This window comes from Mytilus edulis, chromosome 12 (genome assembly GCF_963676685.1).
Source record: "Mytilus edulis chromosome 12, xbMytEdul2.2, whole genome shotgun sequence".
Taxonomy (NCBI): domain Eukaryota; kingdom Metazoa; phylum Mollusca; class Bivalvia; order Mytilida; family Mytilidae; genus Mytilus; species Mytilus edulis.
In genome coordinates this window covers 71,816,747-71,842,118 of record NC_092355.1, presented here as the reverse complement: position 1 = coordinate 71,842,118, position 25,372 = coordinate 71,816,747, and the positions used below count along the sequence as shown (strand labels likewise).

The window sequence follows — 25,372 nt, the reverse complement described above, 5'->3', positions numbered from 1 at the left end:
GCTACCATTTGATTTTTATAGAGGGGAGCTAGGATGAAATTTGAAAAAAATAGGCAGGACAGGAGTTTTGAGTAAAAAAAAAGGCAGGATGAGACACTTGCAAAAAAAAGTCAGGACGACAATTTAGGTAATAAAAAGTCAGGATAAACTAAAAAAAAAGGCAGGACCGAACAGAGTGAAAAATAAAAAGGCAGGACAGAGATTACAGCTAAAAAAAAATGCAGGACAAAATTTTTCATCCTAGCCCCCCCATAAAAATCAAATGGTAGCTCCCTTACTGTCGGAAGGGAGACAACTCGAAACGATAATATGGAAGACTCCATTTCGCCTGAAGGGGTGTTCTACGATGTGGAATATATTTATTTTAATCTAAATGATGCATATGATTTAAAATTATGCAACAACAATAACCCTCAATAGCAGACATACATAGAAAAGATCCCATGAGTTATAAATTAATTAATTGAGTGGGGAATCCAGAGCAACCATTCAATCTAAAACCCCTTAAAGTCAAGAAAACTATACGCATGCGCATAATTTCCAAATCAAACCCTGGGGCAAGATATATTAAATGCTTATTAAACGACCTAGATGGTTCTCAATTTCTTTATGGAAGTACAATCTCAAATACCAGTTTCATAACGGTAACATATAAGAAAAACTCCACTTCAGTTCTTATATGACAGAAATAGATTTATCGGTATTCAGAGAACTCTCGCATTTTATCACAACTGGGAATTCCCTCTGACGTGTTTCTAAATTTATAACTACACTAAATATAAATACTGCTTAATTCTGATTTTCCGTGTTGTTAAAAACACGCATCGAAGTCAAGGGAATTATCAAACATGAAGATTATGAAAAGAACATTATAGGAAAGTTGATTAAGTTCAATCCCTTTGTTTGTTTTTACCTTTTAAAGCAAGACAATCATAAGAATCTGAGTTGTTCCTTAATGTTTAGAATAAAACGATTGACGTGAGGGAAATTGTGCTGAGCCACCGGTATAAGTCTACAGATTGCTTGAAAGCAATCGTATCCCAAAAATTATCTTAATAACAAGAATGTGTCCATAGTACAGGGATGCCCACTCAAACTATCTTTTTCTGTGTTCAGTGGTCAGTGAACTTGGGGTAAAAACTCTAATTTGGTATTAAAATTAGAAAGATCATATCATAGCTAGTATAGGGAACATGTGTACTAAGTTTCAAATTGATAAGACTTCAACTTCATCAAAAATTACCTCGACCAAAAACTTTCACCTGAAGCGGGACAGACGGACAGAAGAACAAACGAATGTACTGACAGACGAAGGAAGTGACGGACAAATGAATGGACAAACAGACAAACCCATGCACAGACCTGAAAACATAATGCCCACAAATGGTGCAAAAAAAAAGCCTCAAAAATGTAATTAAAACTCATCATAGACACAAGGCTAAAAAAAAAAATACGACGGGACACCCATTCATCTATCTACTGTAGGGACATTAAGACTTCAGCACAAATAGATTTTATATAATGTATTCTAGAAAAGAGTTTCATCTACTAAAGACTCAAAAGTGACACACAAAAAATGACTACAAAACTTCAGCACATATTTATTATGGCAATTTTAATATATATAACAGTTTATATTTACAGTACAAATAGATCTAAGACATCATTAAACAAACTAAAAATTTAAGCAATAAGCTATTACAAACATTAAGATTTAGGTAGCAGTGCATCCAGTGTAAAATAGGACACCAAGATATTCATCATAAACTATTTACTGCATGTTAAAGTTAACTTCAGAATCATTGAATTCCATAAAAAATATCTTTTATATTTCATTAACTTACATAAATATCACATAAGACACAAAGAAATGAAAAAAGAAATTCAGCTGGTGTTTTTTCCCCTATTTTGAAGTAGTCCAATCAAATCTACAATGTATATTTCTAGTGACATATTCCCTATAGAAAATTACAGTAAGAGGAAAAATTTGAAATGACCTAATATCTGTCAATCAGAATAACAGGTTTGTGTAAAGTGTCCATTATTTTATTTTTTTTTAACTTTTTACCATTAATCTAACTTTAAGATCAAGTATATATATATATAGAAATAATTGTGATGTTTTCAAATAAATTGATGGTTTCATTCAAATGGATTTCTTTAATATTCTAAATGCTTACAAGACAGTTTGATAATACTTTTAAGGTGAAAATTAGGCAGATATGACATAATCTGTGGATATCACATAATTTTAAATGATATTAATCATAATATCATCACTTTTTCATGGACTTTTCTGTTCATTAGATATCACCATATACAATGTACTTAGATTACAATCACAGGTTTTAATATTAATTGGGCAATATTTGCATAACATGTAAAGTATCTCTTCCAGGTATGTAATACCTTAACAGAATGTGTATTTTCACAGTACATGTATTATGTGTACAATACCCTTTCTGTAACACGTGTTTTCATTGAGCACCAGTTGCTGATCCAAATTGACCAGTTCAATTCTATTACATCAGATCATTTTTTCTTTACTTAAATGACAGGTACTGAAAATCTAACAAAAGGGTTTATAAATGTTTTACTTAGAATAGATATAGGAAGATGTGGTATGAATGCCAATGAGACAACTCTCAATCCAAGTCACAATTTATAAAAGTAAACCATTATAGGTCAAGGTACGGTCTTCAACACGGAGCCGTGGCTTTTTCTATTCTTATGCAACTATTTACCCTTCAACAAACTTATGTTGATTTATAATTTAAGATAAACCCTGTTAAAATCATGTGGTTAACATTGAAGTTATTTGTGTTCCTGTAACTGAGACGAGGTGAAGGTGAATTCATGATTTACAATAGAACTACCTGAGATTTAGGAGTACAAGACAAACTGCCTGGTCTAATTAAAAGAACATAGAATGGCATTAATAATCATTTGAAAATACAAATCAAAGTGCTTGTGAGCACAAAAAGGGTAAATATTGCTTTCATTTTGCAATTTTGCTAAATTGATTTGTACTAAGTTATAATTTGAGTTGGAGTTATCTACCTTTGAACATGATTGTACATTTGTAGCTGAACCTTTTTTTTATCACAGATTCATACACCATGCATTAGTTCTGTAATTGTTTTACTTGGCAAGTACATTAATTCAAATACACATCACATTGTAACATAAATATTTAAGTATAACATATCATTAATAAATTGCATGATATTGACTGGATACCATTTAAAGAGTTATCACTTCACTGTGTTATTTTGTTAAAAATATGCAAGGTAGTGACAAACTTTGAAAGATTTATAAATCAAGTTAAAACCATAGGTTTTTTTCATTGAATTTCATTCAATCTTTAGCCAAACAAGAATGTTCAAGTCAGAAATGTTTTATAGTTTGCATTTTTTAAACTTTTTTCTTTTAATATGATACAATTTATAAAAGACTATAAATAATAAAAGATAAAGAAATACCAAATTTTCTGACAATCAACCTCATTCAAAATTTTGCCACTATTTATGTAAAATAACCTAACAGAAGAAAATCAAAGTTCAATATCAATTTCTTGTTATTTTTAACTAAAAAATACAATTTGTTAACAGACAATTTAAAGTTTCTTCCATATTAAAGAAAATGCTCTCTCTTGAAATTCATTGATCATGAAACACAATAAGTCATTATTTCACAGTACTGATGGTTAAAAGTATTCAATCCATTTTCACTTTCAAATGCCCTTTTCATTGAATAAGAAGAAATTCAAATGCTTAAGATTCAGAATCCATTGTTTTTTCCCCTGAAAGACTAATTCCTTCTGGAAGCTGGCTCTTGTAAATAAATAAAGGAATTTGGGAAATCTGGAAAGAAAAACATGATGAAATATATATAATCTATAAACTAGAATCACTTGTATCTTGTTTGACTTTTGTTTGTTTCTGATTTTTTTCCTGAAGTATTGTCAGTTGGTTTTTGACTTAGGGCTATTCCAGAAAAAAATGTATGGAGGTATTGGAAGGCACATTATATTAATAATACATGGGTGATGGGTATCAGAGCAACTTTTAACACTATAATGCACTATAATTCTCAATTACAATTGTCTGGGTGGCGGGTGCTGACAAAAAATGCCTTCCAACCCCCCCATACATTTTTTTCTGGAATAGCCCTTATGAGTTTGAGTATTCTTTTGGTTTCTTTTGCCTCTCCTTGAGGATAAATCATAGGAAACATCCAACTACCACACATTGAGGATAAATCATAGGAAACATCCAACTACCACACATTGAGTAAGTGGAAAACTAATGTCTTTTGTCAGTTAATTCTTTGTAATATTCTAATGTACAATTTGTAGTCCCTTCATGTTTCATGCACAAGAACAAATAAAGAATGCAACTGATTTTTAATACCAGATTTATCATGCAGCTATGTTTTTTTTTTTTTATTGATTCACATTTTGTCATTTTGTGGCTTTTTATAAATTAATGACTTTCACCAATCGTGAGCTGTTATTTTATGAATGAGTCACTCTAGGGCAATTGGCACAAAGGACTTCCTGGAACAAACACTTCTTACTGTGACATAAATAACATAAAAATTGGGACCTTAGGACAATGATTGTCCATTTGACTACTACATATTTGCAGAAAAAATTTCTTAAAAAATCCATTTTTTCACATATTTTTTCATTGTCTTTAAATCAAGTCTTTTTGATCTGCAAGACAAGGTAACTCTAATTGTCGCCTGTTTTGCCATATGATAAGAGTAAATTATCACTTGTGTATTTTACGATCAAAATCCGTCATTTTGACGTGGAGTGTAATAGAACTAATTGTCTCCCCCTAAGACATGTGATGGAGTAAATTATCACCCTCTTATAAACCAATCAAAATTTTATATTTTGTTGTGGATTATAATAATTGTCAATTATTATTTACAGTATACTTAATAATCCGATGACTATACATACTTAATAAGATCTGACTGCTGGTGGAACCATGGGACATTCTTCTAGATTTAATGTATCGTCTATAACAGGTCTGTAACTTAATTCTGTCTGTAAGCATATAAAACACAGTCAATAACATTGCAAATTCTATTGATTAATTGTTTACCAATGGGAACTAATTTCATAAAATGGACTTCCAATGTACATTATAAACAAATAATTACATTAGATGTATGTTTCATTATTATACGTTATTCGGATTGGCTAACTGCACATCACGTGATATTCTGTAAGCAATTGCATTACACAATAAAACTTGTCATTCATAACATCACGAGGTCCCACAACAAAGTGCACAGATGAATTAAATAAAAAATGGTTAAAATTCCTGTTTTCATGATCCTAGCTAAAAAATGTAATTATAAGTATTGAATGCTTCTTTTTGTAACTTCAAAGGGTTGTAAAAGCGTTGACCGTGCACACATTTTTAGAATGAAGTGTTCCGCGCTTCATACAAAAATTAAAGAAAATCCTGAAGATCTGTACCTAGAGTTTGTAAAAATAATTGATCAATTCATTAAAAAAATTACTGCTTCCCTCTTTCCAAAAAAAAAAAAGAATGCTCTATCCAAACAAATTGGAACTCATAGGAATGTGTATTAATAAACAAGTAGAAAAATTAGCCTGTAAGTGATGTTTTAAACTCATGGCGACAAATCACTTTGATTGGCATTTTTAAAAGGTAAAATCTATATGTAAAAGTTGTTTCAATGTTTCAAATAACATTTCCTATTATCTGTAGAAAGGGAGATAAATCAAATAACATTTCCAATTATCTATACCAAGGGAGATAATCCAATGTTCTGTTTACCTTTCCAGACTCTATTTCAGTTTTAACCATTGTGTGTTTTCTCCAGTGTTCCTCGAATGGCTTCTTTTTTTGTCCTTCAACTGGTTTGGAGTAGTCATATTCATCAATACGGTCCTGAAAAGATCACAACGGCATCAGCATATTTTATTCCATATTTGTACGAGACCCATTCAAATTAAACATAAAATGATAGAGAACAGGATGTCCCAAAATTTTAATTCATGTGGGATGGAAGTCACTTTTTTCCGACTAAGACCACCCAAGAATTATTCTATATTTAATTTATATAATTCATACAAAAACTCTAAAGAAACTCCAACTGCCTTTGTCAATGGCTATTCCAGAAAATATTATACCCCCCCTTCCTCCAAAAGTGATGTCACTTCTTTTTAACTTCCACCACTCACAGAAAATAAACAAGAATGTGTCCACAGTACACAAATGCCCCACTGGCACTATCATTTTCTATGTTTAGTGGACCGTGAAATTGGAATAATTTCTCTAATTTGGCATTAAAATTAGAAAGATCATATCATAGGGCACATGTATACTAAGTTTCAAGTTGATTGGACTTCAACTTCATCAAAAACTACCTTGACCAAAAACTTTCACCTGAAGTGGGACAGACGGACGATCGAACGGACGACCGGACAGACAGACGGACGAACGGACGCACAGACCAGAAAACATAATGCCCCTCTACTATCGTAGGTGGGGCATAAAAAACAAATTAGAACTACACTCTCTTTGCATTTTGGTATTTTAAATACAACCACTGATACATTTTTTTTTAAATGCCTTACCTGGGGGGACATGGTAGTTTCTGGAAAAGCCCTATAATAATTTGATTGCCAAAATTCCCCCACCATATTATTTTTGGAACAGCCATGACTAAAATGTTGATCTGGAGCAAATATTTCATGAAAATAAGAATATCGATAACAGCATATTAAATTTTTCGTAGTTTAAAGTTTCATACCTTAAAATCTTCCCGACTGTGTGCTCCTCGACTTTCTTTCCTCTCGCACGCTGATACCATTGTCTGTACAGCATTTATCATCAAATTCTGTAATTCTAATGTTTCAACTAAATCTGTGTTCCATATCATTCCTCTATCAGTAATCTACAAAACAATCAACTAACATCAAATCTAAATATACCATTGATTTTACATCACATCTAAATATACCATTGCTTCTACATCAAATCTTAATATACCATTGAAAATAATGAATTCAGATAGAGATTGCCAGAATTACAATTCTTCTTGTTGACTATTCTAAATGATAGAAACCTTGACTGGACGAACAAATGTGAAACACACCTGTCCTAAGTCAGGAATCTGATGTACAGTAGTTGTAGTTTGTTTATGTAATTTATACGTGTTTGTCATAGTCTTGTTTTTTTATATAGATTAGATCTTTGGTTTTCCCGTTTTAATGGTTTTACGCTAGTAATTTTGGGGCCCTTTATTGCTTGTTGTTCGGTGTGAGCCAAGGCTCCGTGTTGAAGGCTGTACCTTGACCTATAATGGTTTACTTTTATAAATTGTAATTTGGATGGAGAGTTGTCTCATTGGCACTCATACAACATCTTCCTATATATCTATATCTATATACAGTAGTCAAATATTGAAATTCAATTGGCATTTCCATACTTAATGCAACTGATTAAACTGTTGAAATCTTTATTTCAACAAAAAATCAGTTAAAAAAAACAACACTTGACATTTTTATAGACTTGAGACAATTTGCAGCTTGACCATCTTTTCTAAAAAAGGTTTCTTATCCTCATTATGTCTTTTGGTATTTTTGTTGGATTGCTGATATCTTCTAATAATAGGGACGAAAGACACAAGAGGAACAGTCAAACTCATAGATGGAAAATAAACTGACAACGCCATGGCTAAAAATAAAAAGACAAAAAGACAAACAATAGTACAGAAGACACAAAATAGAAAACTAAAGACTAAGCAACATGAACCCCACCAAAAAATTGGGCAGATCTCAGGTGCTCCAGAAGGGTTGATATTAATATTAATTGATATTACCTTAAGGTCATCCATTTGTTGGTATAGTTCTCCTAATTTTTTAACCCCTTCTTCTAAGACTGGTCCATCCCTGAACACTGCTGCATTGTTCTGCATAGCCTGACAAAATATTCATTCAATATTGTATTAACTAGTATAACTAGTTGATCTGAGTAAATATTTTCGTGACTGTCATACAAGTGATAAGTTTAGCTAGCTATAAAACCAGATTTTCTACATATGGAAATTCCTGTACTTAACCAGGAATATATGACAGTTGTTATCCATTTGTTTGATGTGTTTGAGCTTTTGATTTTGCCATTTGATTAGGGACTTTCTGTTTGGAAGTTTCCTTGTAGTCAAGTATTTTAGTTATTCTACTTTTTTTCAGCAATCATTACCATTACATAGTCGCCAGTTTTTTATTGGTTGAGGAAGCCAGGGTGCCTCAAGAGAAACATAAACATGTTATAATGTCAGGTTAAGTAATTTAAACTTGAGTATTTAATATGATCATCCTCTTAGATTTTTCACATTAATGAGTATCAAAAAATCTATTTAATTTTTCAATTATAACTTTGGTAACATGAATTGAACCATATATGTACTTGTTCATCACTAAAATTTAAATAAGAAATCTCAGGTCATCTTCATGGTTAATAAGATAGTGTCTATTAAAACAAAAATACACACAAACTGTTGATACTTATCATCGAGTCCATGCATTGTTAATTGTTTATTTAAGACATGTCTTAATTTGAATATATGTTTTATGTGTAATAAAACAAATATGAGAATTGAAGTATAATTGATGAAGATGAATAGCAGAATTCATGATTTTTCTATACAATAAATGTTACCTTCTGCATGGCAAGTCTAAGCTCAGCTGTTGTAGTACCACCATTAGCATTTCTGACCTTATCAAGATTGGCTACAGAAAATTCTCCTGCATTCTGTAAAATATACATGATAAAATGAAGAACTACATATGATTTTTAAAATTTTAATTTGAATCAAGAATTAAAAGCATGGCGGTCATGGGAGGCACCTTTAGATTAGGGCCTCTATCTTCCATCCCCATCCACAATATAAAATTTTCATTTTACTGATAATTCTTACTATAAACAAGAACAACCCACAATTAATTATTCGAACGACCTAGTTCACACCCCACTAATCAATTTTGGAACATTCCTGTAAATATATTGTTTGGGATTAAGGTAGATCATAAGTAAATCTTTTTTGAGACAGAATTTTCTTATACTTAGCCAGAATGAAGATTTTAATATGCTCTTTTCAAAAATATAATAAAAAGTAGGGGTCACCGTGCTATTTTTCAAGCTATGAGTCGTTGAAAATTGCCTAAATTTGGTTAGATTGTTAATGGAAAAACACAATTGTGTGCATAAAAAATAATCTATGAGATAGAATTTTGAAATAAATTGTGAAAAGATAGGTTTTGTAATATGTTTTAAGAAAATAAAAAGAAAAAATGGTGTCACCGAACTTGTTTTCTTGATACAAGTAAAAAGAAAAAAATTCCCTATCTGTCCAGTATAAATTTTTTACTAAAAGAGTTATCTTCCCTTAAATTGCTCATTTGAAAAAAATGATCCAAACAGCAAAAAAAAATGATATTTGTTTAATTATTTTGAATTATACAATAAATTGCCAAGTTTTCTTTATATTATTAAACAGTCTAACCATCAAATTGCAAATCTGTCTCCAAATTTGCAGATTTAGGCAAATAACTAGACCGATTATTTACTGTGATTGTTCAATCCAAGATGGCGGTATACCATGAATCTACCTTAAGGGCCTACGATACAGTTTTGATCCCGTATTTACATTTTAATAAAAATTTCCATAAAGACCATTTTTATCTGATTAAATCAAATATGTAATAAAAAATATACCTTCATGTGCTCAAAATTCAAAATTCGGATTTGTGGCCGCATTTTCTCTTTCAAAAGAAAGTCATAACTGTTTTGTTTTATAGTGTGTGATAACATTTTGTGAGGGAATTCGATGTTTGCTATACCACTGTTCATTTCAACGCACTTTATGACGATACCACTTTATCAATATGAATGAAAATTTTTGCAGTGTTTTAAAAAATCATTTTACTTTAAAATCACGTACCATTTGTGAACTATCAAATATTATATAAGGACGAATTTTCTGTATAAAGTCAATAATTGTGTGAACTTTTGAAGCTCAAACTTTTTATAGCTTTAAATACGCTAATGAAAGGTCCGAAAACTATACCATACAGAACGATATATTTTTGAAATTGTAGCAAAACTTTTGGTCGACAAATTTTAATTTGTTTTTGCATAAATATCAACTTGAAATATCTGTCATTTTCTCCCTACCCAGTTTACCCCTATTACTTATTATAATGTGGACTGGACATTGTTATTGAATTTTATGCAATTTGATTGGATTAAGTTCTTTTTGATTACCTTCAAACTGTTCATGCTTTTCGTACGAGTATATTGATTAAATCATACCGTACGTGAATGTGTACAGTAAATTAAATGACCTGCATACTGGACACTGGACCAGTCCATATTACGTTTTATCAATGAAACTAAAGGTATGAAAGGTAACAATTGCCACTTTTTATATTTTCACATAATTTTCCGAATTCACATTATATAAAATATTTTTGAAAGCCTATTGCGAAGAAAAATGGGAAAGTTTACTGTTTTTACGTTCTATTCCATTAAAAACGCCATTTTTTTCAAAGATAAATGCAGAGAAACATTTTACGCACGGCTACGCCAGGTAAAAATTGTTTATCCTAACAAAAAAATACATTTTTCAGTTTCATTCAAATATTATAACAATAATAAATCCCAAATTCATGTAGTCATTAGATAAAGTCCTTATATGTACGATCTGCCTATTTTTGGACATCAAATGACAATACGATCGTTTTAAGGTCAATTTTGTCTACCTCACACAATCTTGTTAGGCACTATAAAAGATAAACACAAATTGCTTCTGGTTAGATAATTTGTAATTTCTTTATTTTATAAGTATCCTAAAAATTTATACATTTTTTTCAGAAATAACTCATATTTATCAAATATTCATGAATGTAGAAAAAAAACATCATTTTTTGCTGTATATTTATCAAATTTTAAAAAATTGCACTATTTACGTTTTCATGAAAATTGGCACACATAATCTTCTCTCTTTTTCAAACCAAATGTCCATGAACTCGTTTTCAAGTTAACAAAGTTTAAATGATAAAAATCAGTCGAAAACTGACTCTTTTCCTGATAAGTCACAGTTTGAAGTCGCGAAAATAACAATTTACGTTAGCAACGTCATTACCTCCCCTGTAACTGTATCGTATGCCCTTAAATGCATGCAATAAAATGTCTGCTACATACATATATTATTTTTAGAGATTAGAAATCTATTTTATCTAGCCAATGTTGCCATATAGTTTTATTGAAAAACTTTAAAAAGGGAATGTGTTAATTTCTTAAAAAAAGATTTATCCCTACTATGTGTGCACATGCCTTTCTAATTTAAAAAAACATATATTTCTAATCTTGACTGAGCAATAAAGATAATTTTACTTTTTACAAAGTCAGTTGTAATACATGTGTAACAAATCCCCATTTAAAGCTTCTGCTAAGAATTTTCAAATCCAGTAACAATTTACCAGCAAACTAGTGGCATACCTGGCTTATGGGTCCAATAGTCTCTCCTGGTTTATTTTCCTCAATGATGGTGTTGGCACAAGCCCTGCCAAAAACTACCAGATCGAGTAATGAGTTAGCCCCGAGTCTGTTAGCTCCATGAACGGAGGCACAAGCTGCTTCCCCGCAGGCATACAGTCCAGGGACGACCTGGTCTTTACCATCATTATATACAATAGCCTATAAATAAACAATAGAACATTTGTTAGTCTGAAATCATAGACACAAATATCTGTTAACAAACAGGCATACAGTCCAGGGACGACTTGATCTTTACCATCGTTATATACAATAGCCTATAAATAAACAATAGAACATTTGTTAGTCTGAAATTATAGAAACAAATATCTGGTAACAAACAGGCATACAGTCCAGGGACGACCTGATCTTTACCATCATTATATACAATAGCCTATAAATAAACAATAGGACATTTATTAGTCTGAAATTATAGACACAAATATCTGTTAACAGACAGGCATACAGTCCAGGGACGACCTGGTCTTTACCATCGTTATATACAATAGCCTACAAATAAATATTATGACATTTATTAGTCTTTAGTTAAGGATACAAAGATCTGGTAACAGACTCTGATTCACCTTATAGCTATTTGTTCGCCATAACTGGTCATAACAAAGGTTCCAATAAAATTTTGACGTCATAATAGAAAATATCTGATGACATAACGGAAAAGTAATTGTATGATTTTATTTATTTTTAAAGAGGTGCTGAATCTCGGGTCAAGAAGAGCAGATTTCCAAATAGCAATAATGTATACGATGTAACTCAATTTTGTACTATTAAATCATTAACTGATGTTTGTAAATCTTTCATCTTTAAATTTAACTGTAAATCAACACATTTATTTATTTTTGCACGTTTTATGAGTAAAAGTAATGCTCACATTTAGATTATGTCAAACTTAAATTCAATTATAGAAAATACTGTTAAATTGGGTTTTTTCTCACTTTTTTTATTTTAAATTCAAGAATTTTCTTGGACCAAACATATAAGAAGTATTTTCAAGTGTTTTTGTTTGTTTGTTTGCAATTGTGATCTTCTTTATAAACTTCAATCAATATGATATTTTCATGCTTCTTTTTTATCACAAATTGCCAAAATAAACCCCATGAAATCAGATTTGCTTCTGTAAATGTTTCTTTTCCCTCCCATTCAATTAATTCTGAAACAGCCCTGATCTCATTTCATTCATTGTGTCATTGTGTTTTTGACAAATATGGATTGACAAATTGATTGAATGATTATATCTAAAGCCTATTTCATGCCAGTTAATTTCTATTGGTGAAGGAAGCCAAAGTGCGTGAAGAGAAGAAACAACTTATGGAAGGAAAACTGACAATCCTAGTCAATACACCTGTCATGTGCACTATTCAAACTCACATACTGTAAATTCAGAAATTATTGCATGCATTTATTATTGCTATTTTGTCGTTTTAGACTTAAATGCGATTTTTTTATGATTTTAGAAAAAAATCCTGATTAATTCATGGAAAATATTTTTAAATGCGAGTTTAAATTATTGTGTTTACAACTGTCGCAATTTTTGCAATAATTAAAACCTTGCATTAATTTCTGAATTTACAGTACTCAATGATGACAGAGTAGTGATGCAGTTGTTGCAGGTAACGCTGTATAGAAATATTGATATCAAAATTTTAAATGCAGTATTTTATTATTTTGCGAAAACTCCTCTCAAGGCAAATTTTCGCAATAACATAAATAATTAAAACACTGCATAAAAGTATGAATTGACAACAAATCTTCAATGACTTAAAACTTTTAAAAAAGGTCCCTACCTGTCCTTTGTAGTTAGTAGGTACACCCCCCCCCCCTGTTGTAGTGCACTGTTGGGACCTACCTGTCCTTTGTAGTTAGTAGGTACACCCCCCCCCCCCCCCCTGTTGTAGTGCACTGTTGGGACCTACCTGTCCTTTGTAGTTAGTAGGTACACCCCCCATGTTGTAGTGCACTGTTGGGACCTACCTGTCCTTTGTAGTAAGTAGGTACACCCCCCATGTTGTAGTGCACTGTTGGGACCTACCTGTCCTTTGTAGTTAGTAGGTACACCCCCCATGTTGTAGTGCACTGTTGGGACCTACCTGTCCTTTGTAGTTAGTAGGTACACCCCCATGTTGTAGTGCACTGTTGGGACCTACCTGTCCTTTGTAGTTAGTAGGTACACCCCCCATGTTGTAGTGCACTGTTGGGACCTACCTGTCCTTTGTAGTTAGTAGGTACACCCCCCCATGTTGTAGTGCACTGTTGGGACCTACCTGTCCTTTGTAGTTAGTAGGTACACCCCCCATGTTGTAGTGCACTGTTGGGACCTACCTGTCCTTTGTAGTTAGTAGGTACACCCCCCATGTTGTAGTGCACTGTTGGGAGAACGGGAATGGGATCCCTGGTAACATCAACACCAGCAAAGATCATGGCCGTCTCTGATATTCCTGGTAGTCTGGTCTTTAGGACTTCAGCAGGTAGATGAGATAACTGAAGGTATACATGGTCTTTCTCTGGTCCTACTCCTCTGTAAATATACAATCCATAAATCAGTTTAAAAACTTCATTTTTTTCCAGCCGTGTAGATTGTTCTATCAACATAAAAGACATATAGATTCCAACACTTCAACAAAGTTATATTTAAAATTTTAACTGTTGAAAGTGGAGAGATATCGTAATACACGAGTTATAGTAGTGGAATCTGTTTCTCTAATGATTCTTATCCGTCCTTTTCAAAGATAGTTGTGTACTTTTTATGTGACGTCATCAGACAGTTGCCTTTTTTCGTTGATGTCACTAAAGGAAAATTTAGAAGAGGCAAAGAAAATTTAACGTCACAGTGAAATTTTGAAGGATCATTTGATGAGAACAGATTTTTCACTAGTGGGGAGAATTATTGTTCACTCACCAACCAGAAATGAGAAAAAAGCGCAAAAATTAGAGATATAATTTTCATGTACCATGTGTACCAGGTGACAAAATGTTCATGTTAATCTTTAGATTTGTAGATCAAATGTTTTAAATTAATTTTTACAATGTGATTTAACAAAATATTGAACAAGAGGCTGGCCGATTGACAGCTAATCAAATTTTCTTGTATGAAAATGATATTTGAAGACCTTGACCTCCAAAACAGAATCAAGTAAAAAATAACTTTACAGTGTATATGTAAATCATCAGTCTTGTATGATCAGGTGTTAAAAATTGTTCTATATCTTCATTATATAATCCAAATAAAGGAAAAGAATTTGTTGCAGAATGATTTCTTTCAACTTGTTTTCCTTATCTATGTAAACATTCCCAGAGACCAAACCAATATCAGTTTGAGAGTATAATTCCAGGCATATTACCTGCCCTCTCTTATTTCTATAGTACTAGATCTTGACACAACATCTCTGGAGGCCAGATCTTTAGCTGTTGGGGCATATCTCTCCATGTATCTCTCTCCTTCAGAGTTAATAAGATAACCACCTTCTCCTCGGGAGCCCTCAGTAATCAAACAACCAGCACCATATATACCTACAATAACAATTCAACTACAGACTTGATTTCTAACTTTTATTTATGAAATATCATTATTATTTCTATCATTTTTTAGAGAACAGAAATGAAAAATTCAGATTTTTCCAAATTTATAAAGGGGCATAACTCCAAAACAGTAATAGTGACACCACCAAAATTCAAAATTCAAACTATGTATTGTGATAATACACATTGTGTATAAGTTTCATAACATTTGGTTGAGGCAAACTAAAGAAATAGAAAGAAACGAAAAATTCAGCAATTTGGCATAACTCTAGAACAGTAATAGTGTCACCACCAAAATTCAAACTAGATCTCTGTATTGTGGTAATACATATTATGTATAAGTTCCATAACATTGTTTACGGCAAACAAAAGTTACAGAACAAAATTTTTGGACTTATGGTTGGACATACAAACAAGGGTAAAACTTCATGCCCCAATCCACTACGGCATTGTACGGCTTGGGCATAAAAAAAGATTAACACTAAGCAATGAAATTCTTATCAAAATTAACATTAAAATATATTTTTGTATAACAAACCTGTGGGATGAAATTGTACAAATTCCATATCCTCATTCTGTAGTCCAGCCCTAGCTACCATAGCCGTCCCATCTCCTGTACATGTGTGGGCCGAGGTACACGAGAAATAGGCTCTTCCATATCCTCTATCAAAATACAAAGTCAATCATGCATGTCAACAATATTATTCACAAATCATGCAATTACTTTTAGGTGAAAGGTTGAATAGATCATGTCTATCATGTTTGTGTGCATGGTGTATGATATTAAAATTCTAACAGATATGTCTGTTAGTTTTCAAATACTTGTGACAGAGGAAAATAAAGACTTTAAGGATTACTGATGATGTATATGGTGTATGGAGACAATCATCACACTGTGTAAGGTTATAGGTTAAATAAATAATGATTTTCATGAAAAATTTGTTTGCATGGCTTATGATACCTATAACCTGCAGGTACTGCTGTTAGTTTTCAATATTTCTGACCTTTTTGAAAATTATGAATTAAAAGAATAACTTGACACTGTTTACCAATTATTAACAATTTCAATCTCTTTTCTATCATTGATAATCATACATGTAATATGAAGTTAAATTTTTCACAAATCCTTGCCAACTCCATGCTAAGACAGTGTTTTTGTTCTTCGTTGAATGCAATGATCATTAATATTCATTTTTATTTGTGTATTTATTGCATTCCTTTATCATGTTTAAAGAAAGCTGAATGCGCCAAATTGTGACAGATAAAAAGTAAAATAAACATGGCTAAGCACTAACTATAGATTTAGTCTTCAGGATAAACTTTTAAATCAACAGGCCCAAAGCTCAATTTTTGGAAAGTTATGTTGGCCTGTTGAGATGATTTTTACAGGTCTGTAAGCAATTTTACTAGCCTGGCTGCTAGGTCTATGATTAAGTGTGAAGACTGCATATTATGATATAAATGTCATTGGAACCTCACCAGGGGTCCAAATTAGTGCTGGTCCAGTGGTCCAAGACCAGTTGAATTTTTCTCAGACCAGTATATTTTGTCAGCTGGTGGTCCGGCGGACCAGTAAAAAAGCTTACATTCAACCCCTGAACCTTACTGTAATTGTTTTACAGCCTTACCCTGTGGCAAGAATAGTGTTTTTAGAATGGAATCTGTGAATGGTTCCATCTTCGAGATTCAAGGCAATTACTCCACGACATTCTCCATCTTCCATGATCAGGTCCATAGCAAAGTATTCAATGAAGTATTTGGTGTCATAGGCTAGTGACTGAAAATATAAATAAAAAACTTTATCACCATTTTTTTCAACATCTCTGAAACTTTAAAAGATTGTTGATATCTTTTTTTAAACATATCTGAAATTATAATGTTTTGTTACCATGGTACAAAACCCAGGAAATTTTTGGGGTTTTTATTTACCAAGATTTGAGGTGAAGTGAGATATATTACGTTTGTAATTGTCATGCTTTATTAATCTCTGAGGTAATAATCTCATCTTCTTTGCATCTGTTAATAGCTGATTAATGGGAGGCCTAGCTAGTAAGGCCAGGGGGTGCACAGACAAAGACGAAATCAAATGTCATTTCACAAACAAGAAAAACAGATTCGCGTAGCTTTTAATCAACTCCAGAAAACTTGTTGAAATATGATCTTCAAGCACGAAAACTGATAAAGAAAAAATATGTAAAAACTTCATACATTCCCATTTTTTATCCAAATGGACGATATTTTTTATTATCTATGAAACAAGAAAATTAAAAAAGATTATTTAATATTCAGTACTTTAACTTGATGTCTTCCACCTGTGTACATTTGGACAAGTCTATTTCTATCAGATGATGCATCTTACGGACTGATCTAAAATACGGGGAAACGAACTTATTGTGTACATTACGTTTGTAATTGTCATGCTTTAATTAATCTCTGAGGTAATAATCTCATCTTCTTTGCATCTGTTAATAGCTGATTAATGGGAGGCCTATTAATTTTGTACTCTATTTGGCCTTTTAAACATTTTTTGATTCAAGCATCACTGATGAGTCTTTTGTAGACGAAACATGCGTCTGGCGTTAATATTACATTGTTATCCTGGTATCTATGATGAGTTTACTAGCTAGTAATGCTAGTGTTTGATGTTTTTACATATATATAAAAGTGGAACTGAAACTGAAGTTTTAGCAAAAAGGTCACAAAAGCTGTGTCCAAAATGACATGCAAAATGACAATGTTAAAGAGTCATAAAATGTCCAATACCCTTACCCTTCCATAAAGTGTATGTAACAATGAATGTCCAGTTCTATCTGCTACACAACAACATCTGTGAGCTTGACCTCCTTTTCCAAACTTTGTACTCTGTCCACCGAACGCTCTCTGGTAAATTTTACCATTTTCTAATCTGCTAAATGGCATACCATAGTTCTCAAGCTGAAAGATATTAATATTTAATCAGAAACAGAGTGCATTTTAGACATTATATCCAGTATAAACCATGAACTCTAAAACCCTTATTTATGTAATTTGATCGGATATTTAAAGAATGTAAACATTTTTATTGCTTAGATATCATGGATATGGTTAATAAATTTATCTGTTTACTAAACTGTGAGTCATATAATTTTTGAAACAACTACATGTATGTTTGTATATTTCTTATCAATACATGTACACTTGCCTTGAGGATGTTGAGTAAACATTTACTATTTAACACTGTAATACTGTCAGCAATATAAACAATGTCTAACTTTACTGTTTTTCTGTTTATTTTTTTTAGTCATATATATTGGGTTTGTTTTTTAGTTCATTTGTATGCTTTGGAGTTAAATGTGACGTCCATATCTCTGAACTTGTACACCTGTTTATTTAGGGGCCAGCTGAGGACCACTTTGGGTGCTGAATTTTCTAGCTGTGTTGAGGACCCATTGGTGACTTTTGGCTGTTGTCTGTTGTTTGGTTGGGTTGTTGTAAATTTGATATGCACTTTGTCCCTTGAGGGTACCCCTTAGGGAAATAACAGATATTCTATACAATATGTGTTTCACAAGTTTGTTTTATCATTGACACAAACCTCAATAACAGCTTTTGGTGCTTCTTCACACATGTAATGGATTGCATCTTGATCTCCCAGCCAATCAGAACCTTTCACTGTATCATAGAAATGGTACGTCCAATGATCTTCTTCCATGTGACCTAAAGCTGCATTGATACCACCCTAGACAAACAAATAAAAGTTATATTAGTAATGCAATAAATTTTGGTAGAAGTAAATGTACTTTGAAATAAGTTTAAAACCTTTGTTTTTCATTAGTTAAACTAATTATGTATGTGTCTGTCCCAAGTCAGGAGCTTGTAATTCAGTGGTTGTCGTTTGTTTATGTGTAACATATTTGTTTTTCGTTCATTTTTTGTATATAAATAAGGCCGTTAGTTTTCTCGTTTGAATTGTTTTACATTGTCATTTCGGGGCCTTTTATAGCTGACTATGTGGTATGGGCTTTGCTCATTGTTGTAGGCCGTACAGTGACCTATGGTAAGGTTGTTAATTTCTGTGTCATTTTGGTCTGTTGTGGAGAGATGTCTCATTGGCAAATCATACCACATTGTACCACATCTTCTTTTTTCATATTAAATACTTAAGATTAATTATAAACCATATAAACAATGATTATGACAATTGTTCAAAACCCTTATCAAATTATTCCACACTTATTTAAATTACAAGTAAAAATAACATTCTTAATCAAAAAGTAAATAAATATATCTATATTTTCTATTCTGACACAAATATAGACTATGTAAAACAAAATAATTCATTATTTTTAACATGTTTCAAAGTAAAATGTAATAATGATGTAATAGTATTCATTTAAACTATTTTCTTTATTTTTTTTCCAGATAAATTCTTGATAATGATAAATTGTAACTCAGTCTTTTCAGAAGTTTAAGTGGCACTAGCCCAAATTATACCCTTGACTGTTCTCTTATAGAATATATATATCTGTGAGAAATAATCAGGACTGTTCCAGAAAACACTATGCCACCAGGGAAGACAATTTTTTTTTAAATCTTATGTAGGTATTTGTAGTTGAAATATCAAAATGAAAAGACACTTGTTTTAATTTATTTTTATTTCCTGGGGTGATGGTGGTTAAAAAAAATTGCTGTCCTAGGTGGACATAGTATTTTCTGGAACAGCCCTCAGAAAACCACACTGTCATTTCCGCTGCAGTTTCAACATTATTCTTTATTGACTCACTTGTGCTGCAACTGTATGAGATCTGGTTGGGAATAATTTGGTTATACATGCTGTTTTAAATCCTTCGTTAGCCAATCCAAATGCTGCTCTTAATCCTGCTCCACCAGCACCAACAACTACTGCGTCATATTTATGGTCAACAACAGGATAATCACGCGAAATCTAAAAATAAACAAGCATTCTGTGAGTATTACATAATCATATACATGATGTATTTGCTTTGGTAAGAAATAAGTATGTTAACAAGCTAAGTGTTTATCCTGCTGAATTAATGGATATATATATATATATATATAACTCGTCTAAACATCAACCCAACAATGTTAGATCTGTAAATTTGCTTTCGCAAATTTTTGGTTCTACCATGTAAATTATACTGATACTTCATCAGAAAATAGAAACAACATAAACAAGATAAACCTATACAAAAACTGACTCTTACTTCATATACTTAGTGTTTTCAACAGAATACTATACCATGATATATATTGAATTATCCTCAATTAAATATATCTTGAAACCATATTTTCTCAAATGTTCCATAATTTAAAGGCCTCTACTGCAGTCCCTCAAATAAAGGTGGCATGTACTATAGTGCAAAATACCTAGATTGTTTAGTTTAACTTTAATTAAAAATTAAATGCTTCTCTCTGTAAATTTATTTCGGTGTCAAAGTGTTGACCACTGTTCATTTTGTATGAAGCTTGGAAGATCTTTTACAATCCTATACATTTACTAGAAGAAGCATTCAATACATTATTTTCTAGGATCATGAGAACAAAATTTCTGTCAAGTTTTTCTATTATTTGTAAACCTGTGTACATGTGTACTTTTTTTGTGAATTTTCTTGTGTCATCCTGAATATTACATGTCATTTTGAAATGAAGGTTAATTTCAGAATGATCATGATGATGAGAGATTGCAGTTGGACAATCAAAATAACATATATTATAATAAAACATGCATGTAACATAGTCTAATTGGTACTATTTCATGTAAAACATGCATTTATTAACCAACTAAGTACATTATTGCCAAAAATGACTGGTTATTAAAAATAACATATTTTCTGTAATGGCCCTGTTTTTCTGTAATGGCCCTGTTTTTTTCTGTAATGGCCCTGTTTTTCTGTAATGGCCCTGTTTTTTCTGTAATGGCCCTGTTATTTCTGTAATGGCCCTGTTTTTCTGTAATGGCCCTGTATTAATGCCCAGCTTCTCTGTATTAAGCCCAGTTAGGGTTTTTAATAAATTTAATAAAATTAAGCTGTAATTAGTATAATACCTTTTTGTATTTTATTTAATTTAGTAACCAGCAACAAAGTAAAGAGTATACCTTTTTGTATTTTATTTAATTTAGTAACCAGCAACAAACATTAAAGAACCCTATAAAGGGATCACTGTTCGTCCTGTTTTTCAACACATAACTTCTTTCAACTTAATATCTTGGATATTTGGTATATCTAAAGCTTGATCATGGTGAAGTACAAATTATTTTTTTCAAACTAAACTGTAATTAAAAGAGTAAGAGAGTACATCAAGTTGGCAGCAACACATACACTTTTTTCAGTTGGTTAATAAATGTATTAAGAAATGGGTGTTTTTATAATGGCCCTGTTATATGTCCTTGGTCAGTAATAATGGCCTCGGATGTCTGTAATGGCCCTCGGCGTTGCCTCGGGCCATTACAGACTTCCTCGACCATTATTACAGACCTTGGACATATAACAGGGCCATTATAAAAATACCCATTCATTAATACTATAGTAACATAGTCTAATTAGTACTATTTCATGTAAAACATGCATGTAACATAGTCTAATTGGTACTATTTCATGTAAAACATGCATGTAACATAGTCTAATTAGTACTATTTCATGTAATTTTGGTCATAATACATGGTATAAGAACAGTTTTCAATAAGCATGATAAGGCCAAACAAAAAAGTCAGTGTGTTTACTGTCGCATGCTGAACAAAAATAGGGTAGGGATTTTTTTTTATTGTTATTAATATTTTTTTTACATTGAGTCTATGGGAGCAACATTAACATTGTGATTTAAAAGTGCTTAATCAATAATGGCCAAAAAAAACTTTAAGGTAGGTAGGGGACTAGGGGTACAGTAAACACACCGACTTTTAATTTGGCCTAAGTTCATTATACAAACCTGGCTTCCTGTTGATGATTTGGCGTCTGAATTTCTACCATTCACTTTAAAAGAAAAATTTCTCTGTACTGCTGCTAATGTCTGTCCTGTCTTCAGGAACTAAAATATAAACAATCAAACGATGTTTAAAAATTAAACTCAAAGTCACCCTTATATCACTTTTTCTAAAATGTTTGGAGCCACAGATTCTCCTGGCCACCATATACTCTTACCTCATTTGCACTAGGAAAAACTCTAACATGACATTAAGCTGTTTGAGAAATACACTTGATCAGGATATTATACATTGTACAATGTTGTAAACAGGAAAGAAAAGACAATCCAAATATAACTGCCTTTTATTCTTAGATAACAACTAGAGAAAAAAGAAAGCTGTTCTCACCTCAACCCTTTTAAATGTACATGTAAATACAACATGCAATACTTTACTTTGAAAAAGTTGTTTTTATCTTGTAATGTCTTGGTTTGGTGTTTTCATGTTTGGTTTGGTAGTAAATTTATTCATCATAACCCAGAATTATGATGTCCATAAATGACGTACAAAGACTGAAATAGCGATAAAGTTAACATATATTGTCACCAACAAACATGACAAAGAGATCCACCTTTTCTAAAGAACTGACAAGCCCTGAATTCTGATCCTGCCCCTAAACAAATACTCTTAAGACTTAAGTACTGCAAGAATTTACCCTGAGCAATGATGTAACATAACTGTGAAAAGTTGTGTCAATACATCTTATCGCTATTTGTCCGCCATAACTAGACTGTAAAATTTTGACGTCATAATAGAAAATATATGACGCCACAATGGAAAAGCTATTGTTGTATGACATCAAAAGTTAAAGCGGGACATATTTTCATGTCAAGCGGAAATAGACGTATTTACACTTGTATGCAAATTTGTCCGCCATTACATAAAATCTCACAGGTTCCCGTAAACTTTGACATCATAATTCAAAACATTTGACGTCACAACTAAAAAGTGATTGTTGCTTGATGTCAAAAGGTTATTCAGAGGTGATAAAAGGTCATTTGGAGGCAAAATACAGCTAAAGACCAAAATTGTAAATACGTTTATAGCAATACACCTTGTCGCTATTTGTCCGCCATTACTGGATATCTCACAGGTTCCCCTAAAATTTTGACGTCATAATACAAAATATCTGACACCGCAATGGAAAAGTGATTGTTGTATGCGTCAAACGTTCAAGCCGGCATTAGCGTTAAGGTGTATTTTGCCCTTAGGCTTAGGATCAGGATGGTTACATAAATGATATGATCAGAACTCCAATAATTATAGGGTCTAAGAAGTCTTTTCTTATTAATAATGTGACGTAATTTACGGAAATTTATTAACTCAACCGAGAAATACACTCCGCAGACGTAATGATCATCTCAATATTTTCGGGAAGTTTATATCCAGTAACTTCCGAAGGTCACAAAATGCTAGCTATGTTTTAACATACTGGCGTTGTCAAGTACCAACTATGCTATAACTTAAAGCACAATGTTTCTCCTTCTGTGATTTTTAATTCAACTTTCTTACCAATTTTTGCAAAGGACCAGCTTTTGAAATGTGCGCCGACAGTTTCAGTGTTGATGCCATTCTTGAAGTAAAACGGAAATGAAGCAAAAATCATGTAGATGAACATGCGCAGTGCAATTTACATAACTGATTATATAAAACTTGTGTAAGAAGGTTATTCAAGACAAAAACAATAGAAAGGGAACTTATATGGAATAAGATATTAATTTTGGTGCTTAAAAGCACTTAAATAAAAGATTAATTGAAGGCAAAATCGTTGTTTATGTAAATGTAAACTAGTGGTGTGTCTAAATCACAAAACCGATAACGGATATATTTCCGGCAAAATCCGCTGAGCCACTGGCTACGGTTCCATGGAAATGTAAAAATAATAAAAAATATTAATTAAGCCTCAATAATTATTGTTACATTCGTAATTAATCGGTTCCTTACCCAACTTTGCATTCCGGCAATTAGTCTCCGATGTAACAATAATGTTTTTATTATTGCTACATTTCCATGTTAGCGTAGCCAGTGCCAAATAGATAAAGATTCTGAAATTTAAGATATATGTATGTTCTCATATGAAAGTTTTGATGGAAATTCTTTAAATGAAAAGAAATGTCACTTATAATGAAAAAAAAAATGACTTGAAAGGTTTATCATGTCACATAAAAACAACTCAGCACTAGTACTCGGGGGAAAAGGGGGGGGGGGAGGGGTTGCCGGCACTTCAATACCGCTGGGGTACTGCTTATTTGGTGTAACTGTAATCAAGGATTTTCTCTGGGTTGGGAGCGGGCTACCGGCCTGTATACAATGCAAGGTGATTTGACGTTACGCTGGAATAGGTAACCGTTTCAAGCTATTTAATTATGATACACACTTTTTTATTTCCAAAAAGCGTCTTTAGTTATTTTTTCATGGTAGCGTGAAATAAGCAGTCTACAACTGAAAAATTACTTTGATAACAGTGGCGGGAAATGTCGATTGTCAGCCAGCAACTTCGGGATTTTTTTTTGCAATGGCGCCGCGAGGTTACTAAAAAAGTTAAACTACGTGGGAAATTATCGAACTACAAGAGAAATTCAAAACGGAAAGTCCTATGAAAATTAGCAAAATCAAAAGCTCAAACAGATTTAACGAATGGAACAAGCATTCCCTTAAGTAGGAAATGGTGAATTAAACCTGCATGGTTTAATAGCTAGCCAAACCTCTCACTTGTATGACAGTTGTGTAGAAATCCAACATCGTCTGAACGAAGCAAACAGACGTAATTAGTAAAAACGTCAAAATTTGGGATTCAGCAGTCAACATCGTAATATAATCTTAAGCACTTTACAACAAATAAATGTTTTAACAAAGAAACACAAAATGATATATAGACAATGAATTCATATTAAGCAAAAATGAAAGACAAGAACACACAATTGCAATTCAATTATTGACCATAGCTCAATGGCGGGATGTTTAAGTACCGACCCACGTCATAAGTAAATATTAAAAAAAAGGATAAATAGCAAAGTTTAACAATATACAGGGACAGAAACGTGAAACTTTATACAGGGACAGAAACGTGAAACTTTATACAGGGACAGAAACGTGAAACTTTATACAGGGACAGAAACGGGGGAGTTTAACACGTAATTAAGACGATAAACAATTAACGCCAGTCAGTACCTTCAGGCTTGAATCTATACTTCAATAACGCTATGTATTATTTGTAAAGTTGATACGGTATATTTATCAACAATGTCTCGGTATCTTCCAATGAACCTTTATAGAAACAGGACGCTTG

At 32.2% G+C, this 25,372-nt stretch overlaps 1 protein-coding gene across 3 annotated transcripts; it reads right to left on the bottom strand.

The window, feature by feature from the left end:
- Positions 1-1,589: 1,589 nt before the first annotated feature.
- On the bottom strand, positions 1,590-23,729 carry LOC139499073 (succinate dehydrogenase [ubiquinone] flavoprotein subunit, mitochondrial-like). Of its 3 annotated transcripts, none has more exons than XM_071287742.1 (17): positions 23,596-23,729; positions 22,050-22,148; positions 19,885-20,046; positions 18,697-18,840; positions 17,892-18,056; positions 16,751-16,899; positions 15,661-15,785; positions 14,945-15,113; positions 13,926-14,121; positions 11,953-11,982; positions 11,553-11,720; positions 8,712-8,804; positions 7,873-7,971; positions 6,802-6,945; positions 5,823-5,936; positions 4,973-5,059; positions 1,590-3,863 (listed from the first exon to the last, which is right to left on the bottom strand). In XM_071287742.1, the coding sequence occupies exons 1-16, from the start codon at positions 23,653-23,655 to the stop codon at positions 4,973-4,975; spliced, it is 2,004 nt and encodes a 667-aa protein (XP_071143843.1). In that variant the 5' UTR covers positions 23,656-23,729; the 3' UTR covers positions 1,590-3,863. The 3 variants fall into 3 exon arrangements, with proteins under 3 accessions (XP_071143843.1, XP_071143844.1, XP_071143842.1); XM_071287743.1 differs by lacking the exon at positions 11,953-11,982 and adding an exon at positions 11,837-11,866; XM_071287741.1 differs by lacking the exon at positions 11,953-11,982 and having other exon boundaries at positions 11,553-11,750.
- Between the last annotated feature and the right edge of the window lie 1,643 nt (positions 23,730-25,372).